General features: G+C 51.4%; 1 protein-coding gene across 3 annotated transcripts in view; it reads right to left on the bottom strand.

Annotated features, from left to right (window-relative positions):
* Positions 1-26,232, bottom strand: part of ABR (ABR activator of RhoGEF and GTPase) — a 131,224-nt gene extending 104,992 nt beyond the window's left edge. The window contains exon 1 of one of the 3 annotated variants that reach the window (XM_077311828.1): positions 25,673-26,232. In XM_077311828.1, the coding sequence (XP_077167943.1) occupies positions 25,673-26,135 (463 nt within the window). In that variant the 5' untranslated portion in view covers positions 26,136-26,232. Of the gene's footprint in view, positions 1-218; positions 605-17,347; positions 17,366-25,672 lie in introns of those variants that run through there. The other 2 variants (XM_077311830.1, XM_077311829.1) reach the window with 2 other exon arrangements.
* Positions 26,233-27,882: the final 1,650 nt, after the last annotated feature.

Below are 27,882 nucleotides of genomic sequence, written 5' to 3'. Positions count from 1 at the left end.
GGCCCTTGCGAACGAAAAACAAGAATCGGCGAGGGGGGAGCAGGACTTTTGCACCCATACAGCAGGGAGAGACCGGGAGCCTCAGCGCCAACCTCATCCCCAACCAGCCCGCCTGCGGATGCCTGGGGGTTCCAACCTGGCGGGTAGGAAAAGGGAGCACCGCTCTTCCTCCTCCCCCTCCTCCAGCACCCCAAATAAAGATCCCAGAAAGCACGTACTGCTATAGAGGGTGTCGATCCAGGAGAGGCGAGGCAGGCCACGCTGGCTGAGTGGTTCCATCCTTCCGAGTGGCGGCAGCCGTCAAACCTTCCGAGAGAAGCTCATCTCAAAACAAAGGCGGCGGCGGCGGGGAGAGGTTGGGGAGGGGGGAGGAAGGGCGTGGGGGGGGGAGAACGATGGGTAAAGAAGGCAATTTGGAACCCGGGAAAGAGCAGCGGGGAAAGTACAGGTGCAGGGAGGGATTTGGGGAGGGATGCTGACGATCCAGAAGGGAGCAGCGGGAAGAACGGCGGTCTCTGGGCTCTCTCGCAGGCGCATCCGAGGCGGCGTCAGGGGTGGCGCTGGAATTGCTGGTGAGCCTGGCGCTGCCGGAGAGGCAACTTACTTCCAAAGGGAGCGCCTGCTGGGAAGGGCACCGCCACTGCCTACCAATGGGGCGCGCACAGCCAGCCTCCCCACCTCCGCCACAGCGCGGCCCCACACGTGGGGAGGGGACAGTCTCAGCCCCCCTGTGGCAAATGTCTGGAGCAGCAGGAAGGCAGAACCTCCCAGACACTCCTCTTGGCTCAGGGGCAGGAGAGGCCAGCAGTGACGGCGCACACCGTCCCTCCCCAGACAGCCAGAAAGGGATGGGAAGGGCAAGTGTGGTTACTCGTTTATTTAACATCCCGCCTTTCTCCTCAATGGGGGTCCAAAGTGGCTTTCATCCTTCACCTCTCCTCTATCTTCTCCTCACCACAACCCTGCGAGGTAGGTCCATCGGAGAGTTCTCAGCTGCCACATTTGGCCACCATGCGGCTCAAAGTGATGCGCTGGGACGGGAGACAGACTGTGGCTTTCTTCGTTGAGTGCATGTGGCCATTGGCAGAATTAAAGATCTCAAACCCCTATTCTGCCCAAATACCAGAAGGGCTCGGCACTGAATTCTTCCCAGTCATGCCGTTCTGAATAAAAAGGGGCGTCAGAAGAAGAACCCTTGTGTGCTGGCCCTTCCAGAAAATCTCCACTCTCCTGCAGTCCCAAGTATCTCATCCGCTCAGCCACGGATTCCCTTTCCTGTGGGCCCCATGAGGACTAGTGTGATGGTTAAGAGCAGCAGCCTCTAATCTGGAGAACCGGGCTTAATTCCCCCACTCAGCTTGGATGATCTCGGGCTAGTCACAGTTCTCCTAGAGCTATTTTTCAGTTCTCTGCGAGCTCTCTCAGCCCCACCTACTTCACAGGGGAGAGGAGAGGAAGCTGATTTTAAGCCGATTTAAGACTCCTTCGGGCAGTAAAAAGTGGGATATAAAAAAATAGCTCTTCTCCTTCTGACAATGTGTCTTGTGGACAAGTCCGAGTTTTCACATGGCACTGTCCTCCAAGAAATCCTAAATTCTGGATGTTACAGCCCTTGCTTATCCCCAACAGCTGGGGTAGCCTACCTCCACACATGGAGGCTCTGCTACTGGTGATGGGACCCAAAGTCAACCCAAACTGATCCCATCACATCCCATGATGCTCTTTTTTTGGAGGGGGGGGGAAATAGTTCACACCACTGTACTTGCTCCAAGGCATTAATTCTGGGGAGTAATTTACCTGTGGGACTCACTGCCCCAGAAGCTACCTGTGGCAGCAGCTACCAGAAAAGACAGCATCAAAAAGGTTTTGCATCAATGTATGGAGCACAGGCCACAAAAATATATGCACAACAATTGAACCCAAAGGACAGCTTTTCTAGCAAAGAAATATCATACTGCATATTTGGACTTATAATGCTGTTTACTAATTGGCTACTAATTTATTTTCTCCTCATATCTAGACTCTTATGATCCTTGTTCCATTGTCTGAGGAAGAGTGCATTCACTCAAACGCCTTGCATGAATCTTTGCTGGTCTTAAAGGGGCCAGGGGACTCAGATTTGGTTGTGCTACTTCAGACCAACATGGCTACCCACCTGAATTTCTCCACAATGGAAACGGTAAATGATCGATCAGTTGACTGGCTCCCACATCTTACTTCCGCGCCCACTTCTCCTAAGGGACCTGCCACCACTTCCGGGACCCCTCGAAGCCTGAAAACTGTTTCAGGGCTTCCTCCACAGTCAAAAGGTTGAAAAAGACGGCTCTAACCAGAGCACCATGCTGACGTGATGCGCTGGTCAGTGAAGTCACCAACGGTTCTTTTCACGCGCACCATGTGGCTGGCATGAGACGGGCAGGAATTAGACCTGGCAGCCGGGAAGGACGGGGTTAAGCGCCCGCCTGGCTCTCCCACCCCCACCCCCACCCCCACCCCCTTCCCCTCCCCGACATTTAGCCAAAGGAAACTCGAACTCCAGGAGCCATCAACCCCAATATGTCAGTGCGCTAGCCAAGCGTGGAAGCACGGAGGCTGCCCTCGTTGGATGCTCTCAGCCTGCCAGTCTGGGAGGTGTCCCCCCTCCCCGCTCGCCCGAATGCCTCCTGGGCCAGCAGAAGGTGCAGGAAGGCTGGCCGAGGAGCCAGAGGAGAACTGGAAATGGGCACAACGAAGCGCAGGAGCTCTACGTCCAAGCCTGTTACATCCATTTGGGAAGTGACTTCTTCCCAGAACCAGGTGTAACCGCCTGCTTCCCTATGCGCACCAACTATGGATGTCAGCTGAGAGTCACCTTGGAGTGGTGGTTAAGAGCAGCGGCCTCTAATCTGGAGAACTGGGTTAGGTTCCCCACTCCTCCTCCACCTGCAGCCAGCTGGGGGACCTTGGGCCAGTCACTGTTCTCGGTGCAGTGGTTAGGAGTGCAGATTTGATTCTGCGCTCCCCCACATGCAGCCAGCTGGGTGACCTTGGGCTCCCCACAGCCCTGATGAAGCTGTTCTGGCAGAGCAGGAATAATATCAGGGCTCTCTCAGCCTCACCCACCTCACAGGGGAGAAGAAAGGGAAAGCAATTGTCATCCGCTTTGAGACTCCTTCGGGTAGAGAAAAGTGGAGGATAAGAACCAACTCTTCTTCTTGTAGAGCTGTTCTCACAGAGCTGTTCTTGCAGAGCTCTCTAAGCCCCAAACTCCCTCACAGGGTGTCTGTTGCAGGGAGAGGAAATGGGTTTGTAAGATGCTTTGAAACTCCTTTGTGCAGTAAAAAGCAGAGGTTCTTCTTTGTTGGCTATCTCACCATTGGGGGGTGGCCCGTCTGCTACTGACCAGGTCCCAGGCCTTTCCCATCACGGCTCCGGCACTGTGAAATGGGCTTCCGAAAGAGGTGTAAAGGGGGAGATCCTTCAGAAGGTACTGCAAGGCCTGCCTGTTGGCCAGGGCTTTGGGGAGAGACTGAATGGCTGGCGTCTTTTAAGGAGAAGATAGATTTGGGCCGTGGTATTTGAGCTTTGGTTTTAGGCCGGGACGTTTCTACAACGGTGACAACCTGCCTTGAACAAAAAGGAAAGGCGGGCTATGTGAATGTTTTTATTAAATGAATTTTTATAAACAATTGTCAGTTGGGGGAGGGTGTCATCCTGCATTAGTAACCCCCACCCCCATGTATGTATCCCCATCACTATGCTTTAAAGATACATATCCCCTAAATGGTCACCAAGAGGAAGAGGAATAGGAAGAGTTCATTTTTATACCCTGCTTTTCTCTACCAGAAGGAATCTCAAAGCAACTTACAATCACCTTTCCTTCCTCTCCCCACAACAGACACCCTGTGAGGTAAGACATTCTGAGAGAGTCCTGATATTACTGCTCGGTGAGAACAGAACTATCAGGGGTGTGACTAGCCCAAGGTCACCCAGCTGGCTGCATGTGGAGGAGCAGGGAATCAAATCCAGGTTGTCAGATTAGAAGCTGCAGCTCCTAACCACCACTGCATGCTGGCTCTCCAAAATCCTGAACTTCACACTTCAAAGTTAACACTACTCTCCTAACCAAAACTCCTCCGATACCTGATCATAATTAACACCCCTCAAAACTAACAGGCAGTAGAACAGCAGTATCGGTACATCACCTTTTCCAGATGAAAAAATATATTGCACGTAACCCTTTCAATAGCCCAGAGTTCACCCTCAAATTATAGACAGGGGGAGAATCAAGGCTTCCCCAAAGCCACGTAGATCAGGTTTTCTCAAAAAGGGTTTTGTAAAACCCTGCAGTTTCTTGGCAGCCATGGAGGGGTTTCCAGAATGGGTGGGAGTTAATTCATTTTTAATATATTTTTAAAATTTGTTAAACCTCTATCAGGAGATATGACCATATATGAAGAAGAAGAAGAGTTGGTTCTTATATGTCACTTCTCTCTACCCGAAGGAGTCTCAAGGTGTCTACCACAACAGACACCCTGTGAGGGAGGTGAGGCTGAGAGAGCCCTGAAATTACTGAAGGAGGAGAGTTTGTTCTTGGATGCCGCTTTTCTCTACCCGAAGGAGGCTCAAAGCGGCTTACAGTCGCCTTCCCTTTTCTCTCCCCACAACAGACACCCTGTGAGATGGGTGAGGCTGAGAGAGCCCTGATATCACTGCTTGGTCAGGACAGTTTTATCCGTGCCGTGGCAAGCCCAAAATCGAACCCGGCATGCCAGATTAGAAGTCCGCACTCCTAACCACTACACCAAACTGGCTCTCATGGACATGTCATCCTGGCTCCCCCTCCCAAAATGGCCAATGATGGGCCTGGAGAGGGCAGGAAAGGGAGGGGTCCAGGTGGGCATGTCCACAGATCTGCTTCTTGAAGCCTGAAGAATGTTTCAGAGGTTTCTCAAGGGTAAAAAAGTTGGGAAAGGCTGATCTAGACTGATTCAGGTAGGTGGCAAGCAACAGAACAAAGTTTGAGTCCAGGGGCTCCTTGAAGACCCACAAAGTTTAACTCTGGGTATAAGCTAGCGTGGAACTTCTCCACATTGTCCTTCACCACACGGACAAGAGGGAGTCCCTTAGTCATTTGTGGCTTGTGCTGCCAAGCCAGGTGCAAGTATATGAGCAAGAGAGGAGCCCACAAGCTCGTCTATCACTTGATAACTTGGTTGTCAGAACTGGATTTCACCACAGGAGGCGAGTGGAAACATGCAGCTGCTCCACTTAAACGTCATTTGTTCTTAATAAATATCAAACAGCTATAACTTTCTGTTCAGCGTGGTGTCGTGGTTAAGATTGGCGGCCTCTAATCTGGGGAGCTGGTTTTGATTTGCCACTCCTCCTCCACATGTACCCAGCTGGGTGCCCTTGGACTAGTCACAGTTCTCTCAGAGATGTTCTCACAGAGTAGTTCTCTTAGAGCTCTTTCAGCCCCACCTACTTCAGAAGGAAGGTGACTGTAAGCCGCCCCGAGGCTCCTGCGTGTAATAAAAAGGAGGGTACGAAAAATCCAGCTCTTCTTCTATTGCTCTCTTTCTGGTTAAACAACCAGTTTTAGAGCTTTTCCTGTCTCTGTTCATAGAATGCAGAGTCTACCTAGAAGACAGTCCACACGACTCTCACCAAAGATCACCAGTGAAGGGGAGAAAGTTGATCCTGTCCTAAGCCCAGTCCTGAATCTGGACTGCAAGGGATCTAGGCCACACTTCCTTAAACAGGGTTTCATGAAAGCATAGAGTTTCTTGACAGCCCTGGAAGGATTTCCTGAATGGGTGAGAATTAATTGCATATATATTTTTAAAATTTATTTGGTGATATGACCATCTATGAGCCTCTTGTGGCGCAGAGTGGTAAGGCAGCTGTCTGAAAGCTTTGCCCATGAGGCTGGGAGTTCAATCCCAGCAGCCGGCTCAAGGTTGACTCAGCCTTCCATCCTTCCGAGGTCGGTAAAATGAGTACCCAGCTTGCTTGCTGGGGGGGTAAACGGTAATGACTGGGGAAGGCACTGGCAAACCACTCCATATTGAGTCTGCCATGAAAACGCTGGAGGGCGTCACCCCAAGGGTCAGACATGACTCGGTGCTTGCACAGGGGATACCTTTACCTTTACCTTATGACCATCTATGGTCATATTGACCTGCCAGCCCCCCCCCCCAAAAAATGGCCAATGATGGGCCTGGAGGTGTGGAAAGGGGAGGGGCCCCGGGTGGGTGTATACCCACCTATGATTCCCAACCATATTCTGCATGATGGTGCCACTTCTGGGGTTTTTCAAAGCCTGAAGAATGGTTCAGGGTTTCTCAGTGGTAAAAAGGTAAAAAGGCAGAGAAAGGCTGATCTAAATGGTCAGTCCCCTCCAGGACGGCCCCCAGACCCTCCAGCACCATAACCCAAGGATGGTATGTCGGCTACAGGGCATTAGTTCCTTCAGTGATCTGGATCACAACATCCTCTTCCAGAGCAGCCAAAACCACATCCTTGCGCAGAGAGGGGCTTGTTTTTTTTTACTTCTTGGGCCCCCTCATCCAACCCAGCCTGGCTTGATATTATCAGTCTTGAAGGACAAGGAGGGGGGCACCCACATGTGGGGCCACACGGCTTCGAAGCCACGGGTTCACTTCCTCTGACTCCCCCTGCTGAAAGTCATCCATGGAACTAGGAGGACGAGAGGGGGCATGGTCAGAGGTCCCCATCCTGCCTGCTAGCACCCACTAACACTTGACAGTAAGATGAAGGGCACCCGGGTTAAGTCAAGAGGGCCAGCTGGCGCCCTAACAGGCAGGGCGACGCAAAGGAACCTCGGCATCTGATACTTCAGGTCCGCAAAGGCAGCTGGCATCCAAGGAAGCCAAACACCCAAGGGCCGGCAAACTGTCTGCTGGTCGGCTCAGCATTCCCAGGGAATTCCCCCCCCCCCCACACACACACACATACAGAGAGAGACGCTGGCCTCATCTCCTGCATGGCCCCCTGCTCTCCAGCCTCCCTTTTTCTCAAAGGCAAGATCTGAACTCAGAGTGAGTCACCAGGGAGGGGGTGTGAGTCACACGCATAAAGTGGGAAAACGGGCAGGGGAGGGTGCTCCCAAATTAGCAGCGAGTGCACACTGAGAGGCACTAGCTTGCCCCCCGCCTGCTCCCCTGGTATCACAACGCCCCCCACCTTTCAGGCACAGGTCCCCTGAGAGGCAGCAGAAAATTGGACGGTTCTCAAAATGCACAAGCACGTGGCTAGACTCTCTACCATTCATAGCTTGGAGCTTGACAATGGAACAAGTGAACGGACTAAGAACACCAGGAGAGCTCTGTTGGATCAGACAGGGTCCCGTTCCCCACTGCAGCCAACCCCGTGCCCCAGAAAGCTTACAAGGAAGGACGTGGAAGCCAAATCCACCCTCCCCAGACATGCAACTGACATTCAAAGGTATACTGCCTCTGAACATGGAAGTTCTGGCATGTATTCAGTTACCTGCAAACTTTGCAGAGTGTGTGTGTGGGTTAAGGGCCATGTTGCGGCTTTACCCATTGGATTTGCCACTTTCTGCCTCTAAATAGCAACCCCGGCCTTTGTTAGTGGACACCCATCTAAATACTCACAAGGCCGACCCGGCTCAGCTTCTGAGATCTAGCTAGCCTGAGTCATGCGGAGTGAGACTTCTCCATTCCGCCCTTTCAGTGAGCCCCCAGACATCACCAAATCCTCAAAAATCGCCCAGTGGGCAAGATGTGGGGGTCTGCGCAGAAGGAACAAACTGGTAGCAAATGCCACACCCTTCCCCCAAAGACTTGTCATTAAGTCCTTGGAATGGGGTGGCCGGACTGACACCTCCACGGAGCTTCATAGCCAACATCCACTGCTGCATGTCCAATGTTCCTTTTTGAAGCCAGCCATAACTACATCCTGTGGAAGGAAGTTCCACATGTGAAGGCAAAGGGGTGGCAGGCTGCAGCAGATGAACAATAGGTAGGTGAGTGTCCTGCATAGTGCAGGGGGTTGGACTAGATGACCCATGAGGTCCCTTCCAACTCTATTATTCTGTGACTCTATGTTACGTTTGTGAACTGCATGAAGGAGAATCTTCCTTTTTTGGCTGTGAATCTATTGCTCATCAGCTTCATCAGATTGGCCCAGGGAGGAAAAGTTCTCTATCTACACCCTGTGCATAATTTTAGAAGCCTCTCCCACTCTCTCCCTGCCTTGACATCTTTGTTCTCAACTGACGAGTGCCAAGCTGTTTAATTTTTCCTCAGGGGTGGGGGTAGGCGAGGGACACGCTCCAGTTCCTGGATCATCCCACTGGTCCTTTTTCGGATCCACACGAATCGTTTTGGAGATGGGGCAACCCAGGACTACACACATTAGGCCTTTTAAATTGATTGATTTATATATTTATTATTGCACTTCTAGTTGGCCCTTCCTCGGAGGCTCAGGGCATTTAAAAAGCATAAAGATTTTTTTAAATTAAATTTAGAACTGATTTCTTCAACGCCACATGAATAACAAGAAAATGGAGGGAAGGACAATGGCAGGATATTATCCCCAAGGTTATTGATTAAGTAAAATAGATTATTAAGTAAACAAACAGGGAGGTCAGCAAATTTTTCAGATGTTGTTCTGGGGCCTCAACCATAGGCCTGGTGGAACTCCATTTTACATAACCTGTTGAGCTACTTAAGGCCCTGCAGGGTCCTGATCTTATTAGGCCAGTGGTTCTCAACCTTCCTAATGCCGCAACCCATTAATACAGTTCCTCACGTTGTGGTGATCCCCAACCATAAAATTATGCAAGTGTTCTTTCACAAAAATTAAATCAAAACTGACCAACGGCGTGAAGATCCACCGTTCATGATTGTATATAAATTGTTTTTTTTCCCGGGGTTTCTCCATTCAGTTCTGCCTCTTGTCCCACCATGCCGATCTCACACTTTTCTGCTTCTTCAGACAGACAAACGCTCTATCTCGATCTACCCTGCAAGGCTGTTGTGTGGATGGTGCCCCCCAGCCAAGCTGCTTGCCCTGCCGTGACCCCTGTGAAAAGGTCATTCGACCCCCAAGGAGGTCCTGACCCCTAGGTTAAGCACCACTCTATTAGGCAGAGTTGTGTACCAGACAGGGGCCAGGGCTGAAAAGGCCCTGGCCCTGGTTGTGGCCAATTTTATTTCTTTGGGACCCAGGATCCCCAGTAAATTTTGCTCACTTGATCTTGAAGTGGGAACCAAGGATCAGTGGTGAGAGCACTACAGGTGAACACAAACTCCCTGCTTTGATGTCAGGCATCTCCCATTCAAACTAAAGCCATTGCTGAATGAGGACATTCTCGGCTGGAGACTAAGACAACCACTGCCAGTCAGAGGGGACGTGACAGAGCTAGATGGAATGAGACGCTGCGACTCAGGATAAGTATGCGCCAAAGGGCTTGTTCATACAGCCAAGTGGATCATCTATTGTGGCTCCAAGCAGGACACGCAGAGAAGCATACAGCCCCCAAGCCGATCACCAGTTCCCTCCAGTTCCAACCTCACAGCGGCAGCTCCTGTGTTCAGTGCAACAGAAAGGAATGTCGAACACATGCTCAGCACCCGCCCTACCTCACAAGTGCGCACCAGAATTAGGCCTGAGGACGGGAGCATCACTCCTTTGTGGCTGGCTGACTTTCATACCGTTCTTGGGCGCTCACAAAGGAGCTACGAGCTAAGATGACACCTCGAATAAAACTTGGTTGGTCTTCAAGGAGCTGCCATTGGACTCAGGTTTTGTTCCACTACTTCAGGCCAACACGGCTGCCCGCCTGAATCTTTCTTTCTCTGATGGAGGCACATAAGACAGAGCTGAGCCCCGGGGGCTGAAATCTGGCTTTGGTAGCAGCAGGTCCCATGCTCAGTCCCCAGCCTCCCTGCTTCAAGGATCTCTGGGGTGGGGAAGGCCCTTCTCTGCCCCGGACTCTGGAGAGCCGTCCTCAGTCAGAGCAGCTGAGATTGAGCCAGAGACACCAAGATGTTCCATTTCAGTGCTCCTGCCTCTGCACAGAGATCGGGAGTGATTTTCAGTCCTCTGGGGGGCTATAGCTCAGTGGCAGAGCCCCAGCTCTTCTGCAGAAAACCCCAGGATCAATCCTGTGCTTATGAAAAAAAATTCCCAGGCAGTACAGAGCGGAGAAAGCCTCTGCCAGATGGAGGGGCCTAGGACAGGCAGAGCCATGGCCCAGCAGGGGCTCATAGTAACTGAAAATCTGGAGAGCCGCAGTTTAGCTACCCCTGCAGCATAAGCCAATTCCAAAGCGAGCTGGTGTCAAAGAACTCTCCAGTTCATTGCAAGCCCTGTCTGGATGATTACGGGAAAGCCCTTTGCGCATGCTCAGTGGGCTCCCCAGTCTTTTATTCCGCCTGTACTGAAAGGTTGTTCTGGCACTCCAGGACCAGTTCCAGGGATGACCTAACGCCCTCCTTCTCTCCCCCTGGACAGCTGCTGCGAAAACAGGAAGGGACGATCTGAAGTGGATTCATTGCACCTCAATAAGACAGCTAATCAATGGGGAAATGAAGGCCCTTGATACTAATGCACAAAGCACATACGCATGTAGACACTTTTCCAGTCGTACTGTAACTTTTCAACACCCAAGGGCACGTTCAAGGAAAGGCTGATGCTGATGCTACTTTTAGGGCTTCTCCTCCTCCCCCGCCCCATGCGCGAGCATAGTGATCCTGAATTCTCAAGCCCCACCTGCTGGCTCAAAAGGATCCATGCAACGCTTCACACAGGCATGGCATGCAACTAACTGCTAGGAAAATACATCACCTGCCGGATTTCTGACTGTTCTGTTAAAAGGCCCAGCAATACCAAAGGCCATCAGAAGGAGTGAAGACCAGTTGTTCTTATATTGGCAGGCCTCAGACACATACACACACCCCCAAGAAGAATCGGCTGCAGTTTTGTCCCCAGTTAAAACAAGATATGTTCTGGCCCCTGCCACTTATCTGTCTCAGCTGGTAATAAGTAAACAAAGAAGGGCATTTACCCTGGCAAGACGCTCTGTCTCGCCTTCAGCTCTTGTAGAGGGTCGCTATAAGAACATTCCCCTTACACTGAGACAATGTTTTTGTGGGAGGGGCGAAATTGATACAAGAGAGCTTATATTGTTCCGCTGCCCTGCTTATGTAGACATTCGTAGCAATTTGATTGAACCACTCCTTAAAAAGTTGCCAGAACATCATGATGTAGATCGAACAAAGAGGCTGCTAAGTGATGAGTCCCCCCCCCCCAGATGACAACTCAGCTGGCTAAATTTTGTGCCGCCGCCGTAAAAATCCGATGCTCTAAAGCTGGGGTAGAAAACAGAACCTATCCCGGGCTATATTAAACAATTCCACAATAAATACAAATAAACGTTTCTTATCTCTTCTTGTAAATTTATGTGTATAAGCACAACCAGAACGGCCTCTAGATTAAACCGTTTTCAATTTTGTTTTCCTCAGTGGTTGTCCTTCTAAAATACAAAAGCATACAATTAATACAGGCTTATCAACCATTTTTACAAAACAGAAGAGAACATATTTAACTGAACATAGTCATTATTCTAGTCTACAATAGTACATACCTCCTATAATTTTTATAAACATACAGTCATTGTTACTTTAATATATATATAAATCAAAAGCCAGCTTTTTGGCTATTATCGTAAAACTTATAAAAATTATAAAGATTATACTAAAGGGCCAAATTTTACCTTTAAATTATATTATATATATGTGGCCTTTGGCTCTTAGGTTTGGGGAGGTCTGTTCAAAAGACTCATCCCTAAAGCTGGGGTAGTCAAACTGCGGCCCTCCAGATGTCCATGGACTACAATTCCCAGAAGCCCCTGCCAGCATTCGCTGGCAGGGGCTTCTGGGAATTGTGGTCCATGGACATCTGGAGGGCCGCAGTTTGACTAAAGCACCAAAGTTTTAAGTTCTATTTTATGATCTGTTTTAAATTGTATTACATTAAATGACCATATTCTTTTGGTCTCTTTTGTATCGACTTCATATAACTTGAACGACTGTAATAAAGTTTGATTGATTGAATCGGCTGCAAGGCTGGGATTCCAACCCCCTGGCCAAAGGCAGAGGGGGCTCTTGCAAGGTAGGGGGGGGCACAAGAGGTCAGTTTGCCCTGTCCCTTTCAAAAACCAGACGGCCAGCCGTGCCTCATCGTATCTCTTCACGACGGTTGCAAAACTGATTTAAAAGGAAGGAGAAATCGTGCCAATGCACTCCCAGCAGTACAGGTTAGATGGTTCACAGAATCCAGCTTCTTTCTGAAGCTTTTTCTTCTGTTTAAGGGCTGGCTTCCACTGACTTGCGCGGGGGTTAGGAAGAGGGGCCCCTCTTCAGTCACAAGAGTATCAGGCGTGGAAACAGCGGTTTCCTGAGAGACGCATCTTTGCACAGCTACTAGCCTGTCCTGCAAACCACAGAAATTACCGGCTTTTAAAGAAGTGTTTTGTGCTGCTGAAATGCACAGACTTCTTTGCAGCCAGAGAAGGATAGAGTTTTGTGCTGCAAGTGAAATATTAAAAGAATCACACAAGAAAGCGACCTTTTAATTTTATGCCAATAAAGGTACTCTGACTGACCACAGTCCTTTAAGAACCAGACACAGAGCAAAAGGCTGGAATGGAACTAAGCCAGGCAATACCAAATCTTCCCTAATGTTCCCACTTGTGTGCAACAAGAAATTCATGCCAAAGCTAATTCTGCGACGGAGGATGTCAGTCGCATCCCTCCATGAGTCCCTGCTCAGCCTCTGCCTCCCTCCAATCAACCTTTGCTGGAAACAAATAATTCCTTCAGATCTCTGCATCAAGGACAACTTGGATCACCTGCTACAAAATACCCCAGAACAATCTGCTGTATCTCTGCAAGAGTCAGTGCTTTTCCAATCAGAAACCCAGGGAAATGTGATCCTCTAGTAATTTTCATTCTTGAAGATTCTTGAAATAAACTTTCTGATGTGAAAACTCATGCGGCACCCATAGGAGAAATCTTTTAAGATGTTCAATGAAAAATGCAACGGAAATCTGTTGCAGAAATAATCATTGACCGGCAAAACTTAAAGGGTGTGGAGACACAAGCTGCAAACCTCCAGGAGGCCAGGCATGAGATGTTGTTGTTGTTGTTGTTGTTGTTGTTGTTGTTGTTGTTGTTAGGTGCGAAGTTGTGTCCGACCCATCGCGACCCCATGACCAATGATCCTCCGGGCCTTCCTGTCCTCTACCATTCCCCGGAGTCCATTTAACCTTGCACCGACTGCTTCAGTGACTCCATCCAGCCACCTCATTTTCTGTCGTCCCCTTCCTCTTTTGCCCTCAATCGCTCCCAGCATTAGGCTCTTCTCCAGGGAGTCCTTTCTTCTCATGAGCGGCATGAGATGTACACATCACTAATGGCCACACTCTGAACAATATGGCTGCAAGCATCAAGCATAGTGCTCCAGAATTGCAACACGATATCTCTGTTATTTTTCAGACAATCTCAAAACTTCAGAAACCTACAGTTCTGTCTTGTCGAGATCCTTCAATTTGTTTACTGCAAACTGAAAATGTTATGAAGTCTTAATGGAGTAATGTCTTGCACCCCCCCCAAAATGCAGCTTTTATGCTTTATGTTTTCACATACATCTTACAAGACAATCCGATTCTCACAACTCTTCCCCCCCCCCCCCCCAAGTCTTAGGAGGGAAGAATCCCAGCATCTTTAATTCAGTTGTCAAATGTTTGGGAAGCTAGAGACCCTGAGCCTCAAGTCTAGGAGCAAACGCAGGCACCAAGGAAAAGGAAAAGCTCAATTTAAGATTTTGCAACAGTGCAGTGGGATCCTGAACCAGGAAGTCTGCAATCACAGCTCCACAGAAGCTGCAGTCTGGGCGTAATCCTGTGTTTCCTCTTTCCTACAAAAGGAGGAAAGTTATCTGAATGAGCGGCTGTTGAGTATTCCATTCCCATGGAGCAGAGGATAGAAGCAAGGTAGGCGGGCAGCTGTTCCGAGCTTCAGTGGCCACCAAAGGATAGTCTCCTCGGAGCCTCACCAAGCCCTGGAGGACCTCAGCCTGGCTCAGGCCGGGGCCTGTAACGTTTCTCATGAGTCGAGCCCAGCGAGGCTGTCTCCGCCAGAGAGCTGCCTGCTCCTTCCTCCGGGTTCTGCCTCCTCTGTGGATCCTGGCAACGAAGCCCTGGGGAGCGGCCAGCTTCACCTTATCTGCGAAGGCAAATAAGCAGCTGCATCTTGGGTGTGTTGTGCTGTTGACTCAGAGAGCGTTTGAGCTGCTGGAGACCAATCTGGGCTGGACTCCAGGGACAAAAAGAGGCAGCTGTGCCGGCCAGGTGCACACTGAGCAAGGGAGATCAAGCAGGGGGAGGCGGGCAAGGGACTGGCCCCACAGCCACGCAGAGAGTTCCGTGGCCAAGTGTGGAGGAAGCCCAGGTGGTTCATGACCTCCCTATTGCCGGACCTCTAGCCAAGGAGCACCGATGCATCCAGGTGACCCACAAGCACTTCGTTGCCAGTCTTCAAAACATTGTGATCAAATACAGGTGGTTGTTTTGGGTTTTGTTTTCCATTCCGGTGTCCATTTCAATCGTATCCAGCCACCATGACCTTTGTCAGCCTGGTTTCCTTTTTCCACTGACCGGTCCTAGCAGAACTGCTGTCACCATTGAATTGGATCACATGATGTGGCCAAAATAAGTGAGCCGGGGTTTCGCGATTTTGCCTCCCAGTGATAGATCAGGCTTTATGCCATGCACACCTGAGCATGCCGATCTCAAGCCTAGGTAAAAGGGGGGGGGGTTAAGGAAGGAAAGACCGGGCAGCCTACCTTGTGAAAATTCTGCCAAGAAAATCCTATGGTACGGCTCTCAAATGAAATACTGACGACACAATTTAAAACCCCAAATTAAAATTGAAACAGCCACAGGATCATCTAATATTTTATTTCACATGAGACTATTGACAAGCCTTTAAGCCAGGGGTAGTCAAACTGCGGCCCTCCAGATGTCCATGGACTACAATTCCCAGCATTCGCTGGCAGGGGGCTCCTGGGAATTGTAGTCCATGGACATCTGGAGGGCCGCAGTTTGACTACCCCTGCTTTAGGCCCTGAGGCTACAAAACACCTGACTTGCTTGTCCTTGGACTGGGGGGGAATTTTTATGCACGCGGAGCTTACCAGCCCATTCTCTTGGCTTCAAAGGCCTTACCAAAGGAGCCCGAACTGCATGAAGGTGCTGCCTGGGAAAGGAGGGGATATGACGGTGCCTGCAACCACCAGGGCAGGCACTAGAACAACCCCTTTCAACTTTCTGACCACGGAGAAGCTCCTGAAATATTTCTCAGGCTTTGAGGGAGGGACCAGGCCAGAAGGGCCATGCCTCCCTGCCACACCCAAGGAGGACTGAAGGGGCAGGGGAAGGAGGTGGTTTGAAGGAGGAGTAGGCATTCAGGCTCCACCCCACTTGAGAATGCCACCCCCCAGGTCAATGGAAGCGTCCGGCTCCCTGCTTTCATCCCCATGTCAGGAATAGCTTGTGGCTGAGTCCATTAAGGCAGGATGTAGGGGAAAGGCCAGGGAGCCCCTGAGGATCTCTTACGGAGACCTGGCTGGGAATCCCTGTGCTAGAAGCAAGACAAACACATCACTGGCTTCTCGAGAGTGCTTTCTGCAACTTCCTCCCCCCCCCCCACCCACGCCATCTCCCCAAGCAAGCACTCCGTCATGCGGTGACCGAAACGCAGGCTGAAGGCGAAGAGCCCACATGTTGAGCGGGGCGGGCGACGGATCCCCTAAAACAGGGGTAGTCAACCTGTGGTCCTCCAGATGTTCATGGACTACAATTCCCATGAGCCCCTGCCAGCAAACGCTGGCAGGGGCTCATGGGAATTGTAGTCCATGAACATCTGGAGGACCACAGGTTGACTACCCCTGCCCGAAAACATGTCCTCAGGCCAGCTGTCCTCTTCCAGCATTCAGTTTCGCGCATCTGACCAGAAGCCCATTATATAGACTGGAGTGGGGGAGATAGGAGCCTTAGCTGCAGAAACGGCCACAGTGGCACTTGAGGTAGCACTCAATCTCCAACGCTACCAGCGTATCGTTTCCGCTTCTTGCCTTCTGCAGTCAAGGAGATAAACGAGCCGCCCCCGCCCATCCTTTCAGCTTCACGGCCGGCCAAAATCCCTCCCTGCGTCCTCTCCCACCCCCACCCCCCACATTCAACTTAATAAATAGTGGCTGATTCAATTAAGCTTCCCCCTCAACTCAGCTCCGATGGCCGATCAAGTCACACTGGAGCCCGTTCAATCTGCCAAGTTCACCGGCCACGAGAGAAAAGCGGACTCTAGGCATGAGCAGAGTGCTCTTGCTCTTAATGAGCGAGCTTTCCTCTTCAGACATCCTTAAGGACGTGGGAGGCGACACACACACTGGCCGGACGGGAAATAATGAATAAATAATAAAATTAAACATTGTCCAAGCCATAGTAATGCCACGAATTTTAACTTTCACCAGACCAGAATAAATCTGCCCCATCCCTTTGAGAGGTCCGTGCGCATGGAAAGGTGTGCCCTACACTTCGGTGCAGAATTTGGATTTTCTCGGTGTTGAGTGTTCCTCTCCCCACAATCCATTAACATGCGCTTGCATTATTTAGGTTGCCACTGCAGCTTCTGGGAAGGCACTGAAGGACTCCCCAACGATCCCTGGAAATATGGCCTCACCGGCTCCCTTTGGTTCTCTCCAGTCCTGTTTTTAAGCTGAGAGTTTTACAATCATGCATTTGTCATAAAGGGATGTGATATCTCAGCCAACCACACTGATCAGGGACATCTGTAGTTATCGCCTTTCATCACCGCCTGGTCGCTTCCTGCACACTTCTTGCATCACATCATGAAGAAGAAGAGCTGTTTTGTTTTTATACCCCGCTTTTCACTGTCCAAAGGAATCCCAAAGCAGTATACAAGCACCTTTCCCTTCCTCTCCCCAAAACAGACACCCTTGTGAGGTTGGTGGGGCTGGGAAAGCTCTAAGAGAACAGCTCTAGGAGAACCAGGACTAACCTAAAGTCACCTAGCTGGCTGCATGTGGAGGAGGAGGAGGAAATCAAACCCAGTTCTCCGGATTCGAACCCACTGCTCTTTAATCACAACACCACGCTGGCTCTGAGAGAACCTCTCATCTTTCACATGTTACAAGAGCGCAGTAGTAATAACCCATCAATATTTCTGTGCCATTCACGAGTGCCAGTCAAAAACTCCTCGGGAGGGCGCAGTTCTGGTTTATTACTCACCTTGTGACGGATTGCTGTTTTCCAGAATTGTTACAACTGCGGGATGTGATCACCAAGCATGCAAGGAATTTCACCACACTCTTGCCAGCCACTCCTCAAAGCTTGTTTAGGAACACGGTGCCCAATTTAAAGCAATAAACCCTGCCTGCAAGCTTACAAGGCAGACGATCAACCATTACCAGCCTTACAGCCACGAAAAGTAAACTCACAGCCAACTTTGGACTCCACGGAGAAGAGGGGGAAGGAAGGGGAAATCACAACTTTAAAAGAAAACACACAAACCAGATAACCCAAACATTTCCACCCTACCCTCTTGAGCTGTAGGTATGTGCAATCTGGAGGCAAGGAGTTGTATAGGTAAGGAGCTGCTACAAGGAAGTCTAGTCTCTGGCCACTTTGTCTCTTAAGAAACCCTGGGGTTTCTCGATGACGCTGGAAAGGCTTCCCAAATGGGTGGTAATTAATTGATTTTTATATTTTTGGGTGATATGCACATATGGCCATGCTGACATCCCAGCCCCTCCCAAAATGACCAGTGATGGGCCCAGAGGGGGTGTGGAGGGCCCCAGGTGCATGTCGACAGCACTACTTCCCAACCATATTCTGCACGAGCATGCCACTTCTGGGGTTTCTCAAAGCCTGAAGAATGTTTCAGGGTCTTATCAATGGTTAAAAAAACTGGAGAAAGGCTGCTGTAAGGGAATGGCATTTATTTTGTTTGAGAAACTACACCGTGTTTTCCCTAAGAAGCAACACACGGCCATTGAAACTGAAACACAAAGTAAAATCATCAGTCACACACCAGGCTGCCCAAAGGATTAACATCAGGCCAATGTTTGCCTAGGAGTCTCCCTTCCTCACCACCCTGGGGATTCTAATTCAGAGAGGGCATCCCATAATGAGCCAGTTTGGTGTAGTGGTTAGGAGTGTGGACTTCTAATCTGGCATGCCAGGTTCGATTCGCCGTTCCCCCACATGCAGCCAGCTGGGTGACCTTGGGCTCGCCATGGCACTGATAAAGCTGTTCTGACTGAGCAGGAATATCAGGGCTCTCGCAGCCTCACCCACCTCATAGGGTGTCTGTTGTGGGGAGAGGAAAGGGAAGGCGACTGTAAGCCACTTTGAGACTCCTTCGGGTAGGGAAAAGCGGCATATAACCAACTCTTCTTCTTCTAACATTGCCGTTACTAAGGCCCATGCCTGGGCTGCAGTCACTCCCAGACTTCCGTGGGAGAACCCTGTGCAAGAACTGCAGTTCAATAAAGGAAGAGAAAGTTCTCTGAGCATGTGGGTGAGAGGCCTTGAGTAGTTTTAAAGGTCATTGTGAGCTCTTTGAATCAGACCTGGGAACAGACGCTCCACAGACATTCCAGAATAGGTGAGACATGATTCAATCACCTGGCTGTTGCATTTTGGACTCACAGTCGTTTCCAAGTCACCTTCAAGGGAAGTCCCAAATAGAATGCAATAGAATAGTCCAGCCTTTCTCACCTTTTTTACAATCGAGAAACCCCTGAAACATTCTCGAGGCTTCAAGAAATCCCAGAAGTGGTGCAATCGCAGAGCCGTTCTCCTAATGCTCTCTGCCCCATCTGCCTCACAGGGAGAGATGAAGGGAGCTATTGTCAGAGCTGTTTTTGCAGAGCAGTCCTCTAAGAGCTCTCCCAGTCCCATCTCCCTTGCAGGGAGAGAGGAAGAGAAGAGAAACCTAGCGGGTGCCTTTGGGCCAGTCACAGTTCTCTCAGAGCTCTCTCAGCTCCTCCTGCCTCACAAGGGGCCTGTTGTGAGGAAAGGAAAGTGACTGTAAGCTGCTTTGAGATTCCTTAGGATAAAGAACACAGGAGCATAAAAAACAACTCTTCTTCTTCTGATCATCCCAGAACACGTGACATTATCCCAAACAAACAACTGCCAAGAAATGGCTGCTTCCATAAAGGCACGGAATTGGCTACCTGCCCCTGTTCTTCGCTGCAGACGACCTTTTACACGAAGGAATAGCTGACAGAAGTTCCCTCAGCAAGTGAGGTGCCCTAACCACTCTGCCACACACTATGACCAGCTAATGCGGACCCAATTTCCAGGTCTCGGCCCCCACAACCACAAGGGTCTTGTCAGCATCACTGAAGGACCCCTGTGCCAAAACTATCTTTATGAGGTCCTGCAGGGCTTCCGTATTTTGAAAAGCGAAAAAGAGGACACTTTGAACGAGTGATCCCTATGGCAAATCTCATTTAAACCTCCCTGCTATTGAGGCTTTGCTCATTGCTAATAAAGGAGGAATATTCCTAACCTCCCTATCCCAAAAGAGGATATTTTCATCTGTTTTTTTTAAGAGCCCAAAAGAGAAAAAAGGACATGTCCTCTAAAAAGAGGGCATTTGGTAACCCGCTCTTGTTATCTTTGGCAGCCTAACTGAACCCAGGCTGGAATTTAGTCACACAAATGAAATTAGCACAGAAATGCGCAAAACTGTCCCAGCCCATCTCCTCTCCCTTTGGGACGTGAACCGAAGATCAGCCCCTGATCGCTTGAGCTGTTCCGCCACACTCCTTTAGGGGGGAGCTGGGAGAGGGGCATCAGATGAGCCCCTGGGTCATCCCACCTATGGCCATCTAGCCGTTTCCTTCAGTGGGCAACTAGATGCCCCGCCATGGACACAAAATCTAATATGGAACCTCTAATCTGGAGAACCAGGTTTGATTCACCCCCTCCTTTCTCCATGTGCAGCCAGCTGGGGGACCTTAGGCCAGTCACAGTTCTTGCAGAGCTCTCTCAGTCTCACCTGCCTCACAGGGTGACTGACGTGGGGAGAGGAAAGGGGAGGCGCTTATACGCCACTTTGAGTCTCCAGTAAGTTCCACCAGTGAAACAAATGAAGCAGTCATACACTTTGACCGTTCCGCCCAGCAAACATACTGGGTGCTCCCAAATTTTGGTACGCAAGAGGAGAGAGAAAAATCTCACTGAGGAGGGCTTCTTACTAGATGGGCAGGTTCAGACAGCAGGAAGCAGTCCTTGAAATATCCCAGATTCCCGGACTGTTCAGCTTTATAAGGCACGACCAGCATTTTGGTTTGTGCTCGAAAGCAGACGGGCAGCCCTGTCTGATAGTCTTGCGGTAGAACTGTGTACTAACTGAAGCTCTGAAACAGGTCTTCAAGGTGGCACCACATGTGGAGTCCAGTCACAGGAAGGGTCAGAGCTGGCATGCCAACCAAAGCTGGCCAAGGGTACTTACAAGCCAAAGAGGATATGGGAAATTCTCTCTGTAGGGCCAGATCGAAAACCCTTCCAGCAGAGGCGGACCTTCCCTCCCTTTTCCCCGGGGTAACCACCACATCATCCATCATCCACTGGGATTATATGGGGTGAACTTGACTTTCCCAGCTGTCATCCAGCCCACAGCTACCTTCAGAGAATGCTTTATATCCACCTTCCCAGCAGACTGGGTTGAAAAGTTAAAAGTAGGGTCAAGCATTATGTCAGCTGACAGCAACATTTCCCAGCAAAATTGCACCCTTTCATGAACATGCAATGCCCAGCTGGGCACAGCAGCAAAATAATGTACTTTTAAAAACCGTTCTCTTTTAAACTGAGGGTTTCTAAGGAGAATCAGAAGTTCGCTTTATTTCCAGAAGACTACAGCCAAGATTCTCTGAAAGCTGAATCCTGCCCGCAATTTCAAGAGCCTAGCTTGCAATGCAGATGCTCAGAGTTAGTCAGTGTTGCCTCTCGAAGATTTGCCCCAAGATTAAAAACAGAAATAACTGGCCTGCAGAAGTGAAAGCCACAAAGTTGTTATCAAAATCCAACCACAGAAAATGGCATCTGCGACTAAGTAAGCTCACAGCATTTCCCAAACAGGACAGGCACCGAACACGAGAGGAGGAGAAGGGCTGAGTTTTTGTACCCTACGTTTTACTGCCCGAAGGAGTCGCAAAGCAGCTTGGTATCGCCCACTTTCCTCTCCCCACAACAGACAACCAGTGAGCCAGGTGAGGCTCAGAGAGCTCTGAGAGAACTGTGACTGGCAAGGTCACTGGCTGCACATGGAGGAGTGTGGAATCGAACCCAGTTCTCCAGATTATAGCCCACTGCTCTTAACCGCCACATCAGTCTGGCTCTCAAGAGGGAAGAGGGGAGACTGGTTGAGTTCACACAAGGAGGCACCAGCGGACGTGTGCGTATGTTGGGGGAAATCACAGAAACCAAAATATTGCTACCCACTTCCAAGCAATCAGCCTGTCCTGAAGCCTCCAAAAGATGTTAAAAGCCTGCATGATTCTCCCAAACTGCGCAAGTGAAAAACTGCAGCAGTATCAAATGGAACTGCTTTGGCCCATGAATCAGAGTTGCATGCATACGAGAGCAGCTGCGATGTCAGAAACTAGCCAGGAAGGGCAGAAAAACAGCCCTGCAGTGCCTTTAGCACCCAGGGCAAAGGCCACCAAGTGCCATCTGCAAAGCCAATCCAGACCTCCCTTCAGTGACATCAGAGGGTCCCTCCATGGCCAGCCCCCCACGGCAAGAAAGACTGATAAACAGTTTCTGGGGCAATGGGGCATTTTGTGGGGGACCAGGCTTTTGCTTGCAACCAAAGCCCTACCCATGAAAGCTGCCTCCAGCCAAACACGGGGCTGGCCGGAATTCTCTGGAGATTCGGCCGGATGTCAAATGCAAAAGAAACTTGAGCCACCTCTTGTCCTGCACTGGAGCAGCACCGCCAAGATGGCTTTTAGCTAATTAAAAGAACGGGAGGGAGTCACACAGGCACGGCCAGCGGGTCAACAGGTTTCGAAGGAGCCTCTCCCACCCTAGACACACACACAGAGTATACTGTCAGCACTTTGATAAAGCAAATGCTCTTTCATCAAAGGGTTTACAGCAGAAAGGAGGGGCTGAGCTGCCTGATTCAGAATTCAAAGCAAAAGCTTCCTGGTCGTGAAAGGAATAGGCCACTTTTGCCCAATGCTCCATGCAGAACTAAAAACTGAACAACATAATTGAGCAAGTGTGGTGGAGTGGTTAAGGAGGACAGCCTCTAATCTGGAGAAGTAGGTTTGATTCCCTCCTCTTCCACATGCAGCTAGCCACAGTTCTCTCAGAGCTCTGTCAGGGTGTCTGTTGTGGAGAGAGGAAGGGACAGGCGATTGTAAGCCACTTTGAAACGCCTTTTGGTAGTGAAAAATGGAGTATATAAAACTGGCTCTTCTCCTTGTTGTTCTTCAAAATCTAAGCGCTGTTTTTCTAAAGAGAGAAAGAGGTGTCTAGTCCCTATGGGTTTTGGACAGTCTCAGAAGCATATGAGCTGCACGTGCCTGGTGTTGACAGCACACAGCAGAATCTAAGAAGTGGGAGGAAGCGGCCACACAGAGATTCTCTAGATCAGGGTTTCTCAACCAGGGTTTTGTGACAGCCCTGCAAGGGTTTCTGGAATGGGTGGGAGTTAATTAACTTTGTATACCTTTAAAAATGTCTAAACATCTATCAGATGATGTGACCATATATGGCCACTGATGGGTCTGGAGGAAGTGGGAAGGGCAGGGCTCCCAGTTTAGGATGTCCACAGCTCTACTTCCCAACCATATTCTGCGTGATCGCACCACTTCTGGGGTTTCTCAAAGCCTGAAGAATGTTTCAGGGGTTACTCAATGGCAAAAAAGTTGAGAAGGGCTGCTCTAGACCCTGCCACACAGAGCTCTTCATCCTTCCCCAAGAAGAAGAAATTATGTGCCAAACAGAGCAAGAGCCAAGAGCGTGCACTAAGAAACAACTCCATCACCTAGCTTTTCATGGCACAGATTTTCAAAGTGAATCTCCACTGAGCACCACTTTCATGGGAAGGGACTATGGCTCACGGTAGAGCATCTGCTCAGCATGCAGAAGGTCTCCAGTTCAATCCCCAGCATCTCCAGTTAAAAGAAAGACCGGAACTGAAAGGTGTTAACCTGAGACCCTAAGGAGCCACTGTCAGTCACAGTATACCACACTGACTTCGGCAGACTCCAGCGGTCTGGCTCAGCATGCAGCAGCTTCGTGGATTTGCATATTCAGTTGTGTACCTAATGAACTTCTCTGAACCAACCTATGGAAATCAGTCATGAACCAGGCTGAATGTTATGAAGACAGGCAAATTAATTTTAAGAAGCACCAGCACTCCAGCTCATGTGCCAGTCACATTCCTGAAGCCAACCCCCCCCCCACAGAGATGGGATAGGGAAAAGATTGGAATCCAGTTACACCCAGTTTCACCCATGAAGCAAATAAAAGTTATTCCAAAGTTGTTTGTGAAAGATGTTTCACACTTTAATGTTGCAACTTCAAGAGTACCAAGAGGGCATGCATAGACAACACAAAAGTTCAGTGGCCCCTTTGAAACTACCAACTACCAGCAAAAGAGGAAGAGTTGGTTTTTATGTAAGGTGACCAGATTGTCCCACTTTTGGAGGGACATCTGGGGGCACCTGGCAAATTGTACTTATGTTGAAATTTAAAAATATGTATTACAGTACTATTTTTGCATTCTATGAAAAATTTTGTTGTTCCATATAGACCAAATTTTTAATCAAGACCCCCCCCCCCCCCGGTCAATGGTGTCCCGCTTTACCAATGTTAAAATTTGGTCACCTTATTTTTATGCCCTGCTTTTCACTGCCCAAAGGAGTCTCAAAATGATTTGCAGCCGCCTTCGCTTCCTCTCCCCGCAACAGGCACCCTGCGAGGTTGGTGGGGCTGAGAGAGCTCTGTGAGAACAGTTCTAATATGACTGTGACTAGATCCAGCCGGCTGTATGTGGAGAAGGAGTGGGGAATCAAGCCTGGTTCTCCAGATTAGAGGCTGCGGCTCTTAAACAAGACACCAAGCTGGACAGAGAATGGTACAATCAAGCAAGGCACTAATAGGGCAGACAATATGACAGGGCAGGGGTGGCCAAAGTGTAGTTCTCCAGATGTCCACGAACTACAGTTCCCATGAGTTCCTGGCCAGCAGTTTAGCCTCACCTGTGACAGTGTCTAGAAGGCAGCTGCCTTGACCTGGGTGGCCCAGGTGAGTCCAATCCCATCAGATCTTGGATGCTAAACAGGGTCAGCCCCAGATGGGAGACCACCAAGGCAGCCCGGGGTCGTTCGGCAGAACCAAGCAATGGCAAATAACCTCAGCTTGCCTCTTGCTTTGAAACCTGATGGCCCTTTCCACCACTGGGAGACAGCCCCCCCCCCTTCTACTTGACAGCCTAACTTTCTAACTCATTCCATCGAAGAAGACTCACAGGGGCACCAAAGGCAGGGCATGTCCTGAGCCCCTTTGTGACGCTCATTTAGACAGGTAAGGTGTCGCCTGGTGATGAACTCACACCTGGGGACCAGCCCCAGCGCTAATGGGCTCCATACCCCATTCTGCCAGAAATGTGATGGAGCAGATCTAGGAAAGAACGATTTGGAAGGACCGCAAGAATGGCAACCTGCAACCCTCAACCCCTGGAAAGCACACCCCTTCCCAAGCCACACAACATGGGCTGAGACCAAGCCACTGCGTTCAGAACTGGAACACAGCCCTTTGCAGAATTGGCGTCTTGGGGTTTCCCTCAAGGGCTCCCCAGAGAGAGGGAGCTCTCAGAGAGGGAGATATTTTGTGCCACTCAACACATCAAAGGAACTTAACAGATCCAGAATCTTTAGCGGCAGAAAGAATGGTGCCTCGTGGGCTTTCATTCAGCCCCCGGAGGTGCTCTCTGCCAACCATCTCATGTTGGCATGCTGTGAACTCTTTGAAAAACAACCAATCAGGGCTCGGCACTCTGGCTGGTTTTCACCACCAATGCTGGGGCGGAGGATATGAGTCAAGGCAAGAGGGTCTCTGGGCATATGCAAAGAGCTCAGTGACCACCCCCCCCCACTTATCTGGGATTAGGAAGTGGGTTCTCAACAAGAAGGGCCAGCTTTTAAGTGGGGACTTGCTGAGTTTCGAGGTTTTAATATTTACAAACCGGAATTGGACTGGGGAGGATGAGGCCTGTGAACATAAAAGTTAAACTCTGAATGGGGTGTGAGGGGGGGCAGAACTGATGTATTCAAGAAGCCCTCAGAATTTGGGGGAAGGGCCCCACAAAAAAAGACGGCCAATCTGGAGTGAGGACAGAAAGCTCCTAGCCCCCCCCCCCCCCACACACACACACACACACACCGAGTTCACTTTGAGGACTCCTTGCCGCGGGATGTCCAGGCGGCCGTCGGCTTCAGCCAAAGGTTCCCGCCGGAGGGATCCAGTGCCGGGCCTGCGAGGGCGCAAAGGAGGCGGCGTCCCTCCCTCCGCCCGGCGACCTACCTGCCGAGGAGGCGTCGTCGCGGTCCGAACTGCCGCTGGTGGTCCCGTCGCTGCTGCCGCCGCCGCCGCCGGGCGACTCCCGCTCTCCGGATGGCCGCGGGGGGCGGCTGCGGGGTGGAGGCGACGGGGCTGCCCGTGCCCAGCGCTGGCCGCGCCTTCGCCCGCGGGGCAGCGGGACAGGGGGGGCCGGGCGGGGCGGGGTCGAGGCCCGGGCATCCCCCGCTCCCGCTCCCGCTCCCGCTCCCGCTCCGCCCCGGCCCAGCGCCGCCTCCAGGTAGCCCGCCTTGAACTTCTCCTCGGCCAGCGCGCGCTGGAGCTCCTGCAGCCGCCGCCGGCACCGGCCCAGCTCCTCCTGCAGGGCGGCCGCCGAGCCCAGGCGCAGCGCCGGCGCCGCCTCCCCGGGGAACTCGGCGCGCCAGTGGCGCTCGAACGCCGCCGCTTCCTCCTCGTCCTCGTCGCCCATGGCGGCCCCAACCCCGACCAAGTGGCCCGCCGCGGCCCGCCGCCAAGCGCCTTCCGCCCGCCAGCCAGCCAGCCAGCCGCGCTCCTCCCGGGCCGGCCCCTCGCCGAGGGGAGGGACCGAGGGAGGGACGGAGTCGCCCGGCCGGGCTGGGCCGGGACGGACCGGAGGGCGGCGCTGCGCGAACACGGGCCTCTCCGGGCCGCGTGGCCGGCGGCGGGGAAGACGCGCCGCGCTTCTGGCCAGCCGACTGGGCGCCGTCGGGAGGAAACTTCCCCGGCCTCGTCCCGCGCAGGGATGCCAGCCTCCCGGCGCGGCCGGGGGATTCTCCCGTTTCACGGTTCATCTCCGGACTGCAGAGATCGGCTGCCCCCGGGGCGAGGGCAATGGGTGCTTTTCGGAGGGTGGAGGCTGTGGCACGGCGCGCGCCACACCGAGGTCCCTGGCCTCCCAGAACTCAATCCCCAAATCCCCGGGATTGTCCCAAACCTGCACCTGGCGACCCTCCGCGGGGAGGCCACAGGTGGTGGGAGGGGGAGGAATCCCCTGGAATCATGTGGAGCTCATCTCTGGTTAAAGTTGCCAACTCTGGGTTGGGGAATAGCGGGAGACTTCGGGGTGGAGCCGAGAGTGGGTGGGGTTTGGGGCTGGGTGGGACCTCAGTGGAGCATTATGGTGTGGGGTCCACCCGCCAAAGCAGCCATCTTTCCAGGGGAACTGATCGCTGTTGTATGCAGATGTGCTCTAATTCCAGGGGATCCCCCGCTCTCACCGGGAGTGTGACATCCTTCTGCTCCAGGCTGCTGAGGGCAGTTCCCCTGGAGAAAAGGGCTAATTAGAAAGAGGGACCCATAGCAGTCGATTCTTCTGACGTCCTTCCCTGCCCCAAATCCTGCCCACTCCCAGCTCTACCCCCAAAGTCTCCAGGGATTTCCCAACCCAGAGCTGGCAACCTTACTAGCATGGTGGGTACTAATCTGTTGATGCCAGCCTCCCGGGGGGACCTGGGGATCTCCTGGGTGCTCTCCAGATGAGAGAACTCAGTCCCCCAGGAGACAAGGGCTGCTTTGGAGGGTGGCCCCTACATCGCTGTATCCCCTTGGGCTCCCCATCCTCCCCACAGACTTCACCCCCAAATCACCTGGAGCTTCCAACCCTGGGTCCGGCAACCCCACCCTCTTATCCCCCGCCGGTGGCAGCCCTCCTTAATTTAAAGTGCGGTAGCAGAAGAATGGGTTGCCAGCTCCAGGTTGGGATTTTCCTGGAGATTTGGGGATGGAGACTGGGGAGGACAGGGACCTCAGTGGGGCACAAGGAGTCCACCCTCCAATCCTGGATTCCCGGTTGTCTGGAGATGAGCTGTAATTCTGGGAGGTCCCCAGGAGCCAACCGGCAGCCGGCAATAGGTCCCTAGAGAACTATTATGGAATTATGCAAACATGGAAGGGGGAGGGGGCCGAGAAAGGCCCCTCTCCACTAGCATCCTGCTTTCTGACAGTGGTTGGCCAGATGCTCCTGGGCAAGGCAGGGTGGCAGCACCCTTCCTCTCCCCGATGTATAATCTTCACTGCTGCTGGACGTGGAGGTTCTGTTCATAGAATCATAGCGTTGGAAGGAGCCATACAGGCCATCTAGTCCAGCCCCCTGCTCAACGCAGGATTTTAGAATCATAGAATCATTCGTCTAGTGTGGGTTGACAGCTGGCCAAGCTGCTCAGGGGAGGGTGCCCGTGTGCCGAGAGAGAGAGAGA

Source organism: Paroedura picta, chromosome 15 (genome assembly GCF_049243985.1).
Source record: "Paroedura picta isolate Pp20150507F chromosome 15, Ppicta_v3.0, whole genome shotgun sequence".
NCBI classification, from domain to species: Eukaryota; Metazoa; Chordata; class Lepidosauria; order Squamata; family Gekkonidae; genus Paroedura; species Paroedura picta.
This window is presented reverse-complemented; position numbering and strand designations above follow the sequence as displayed.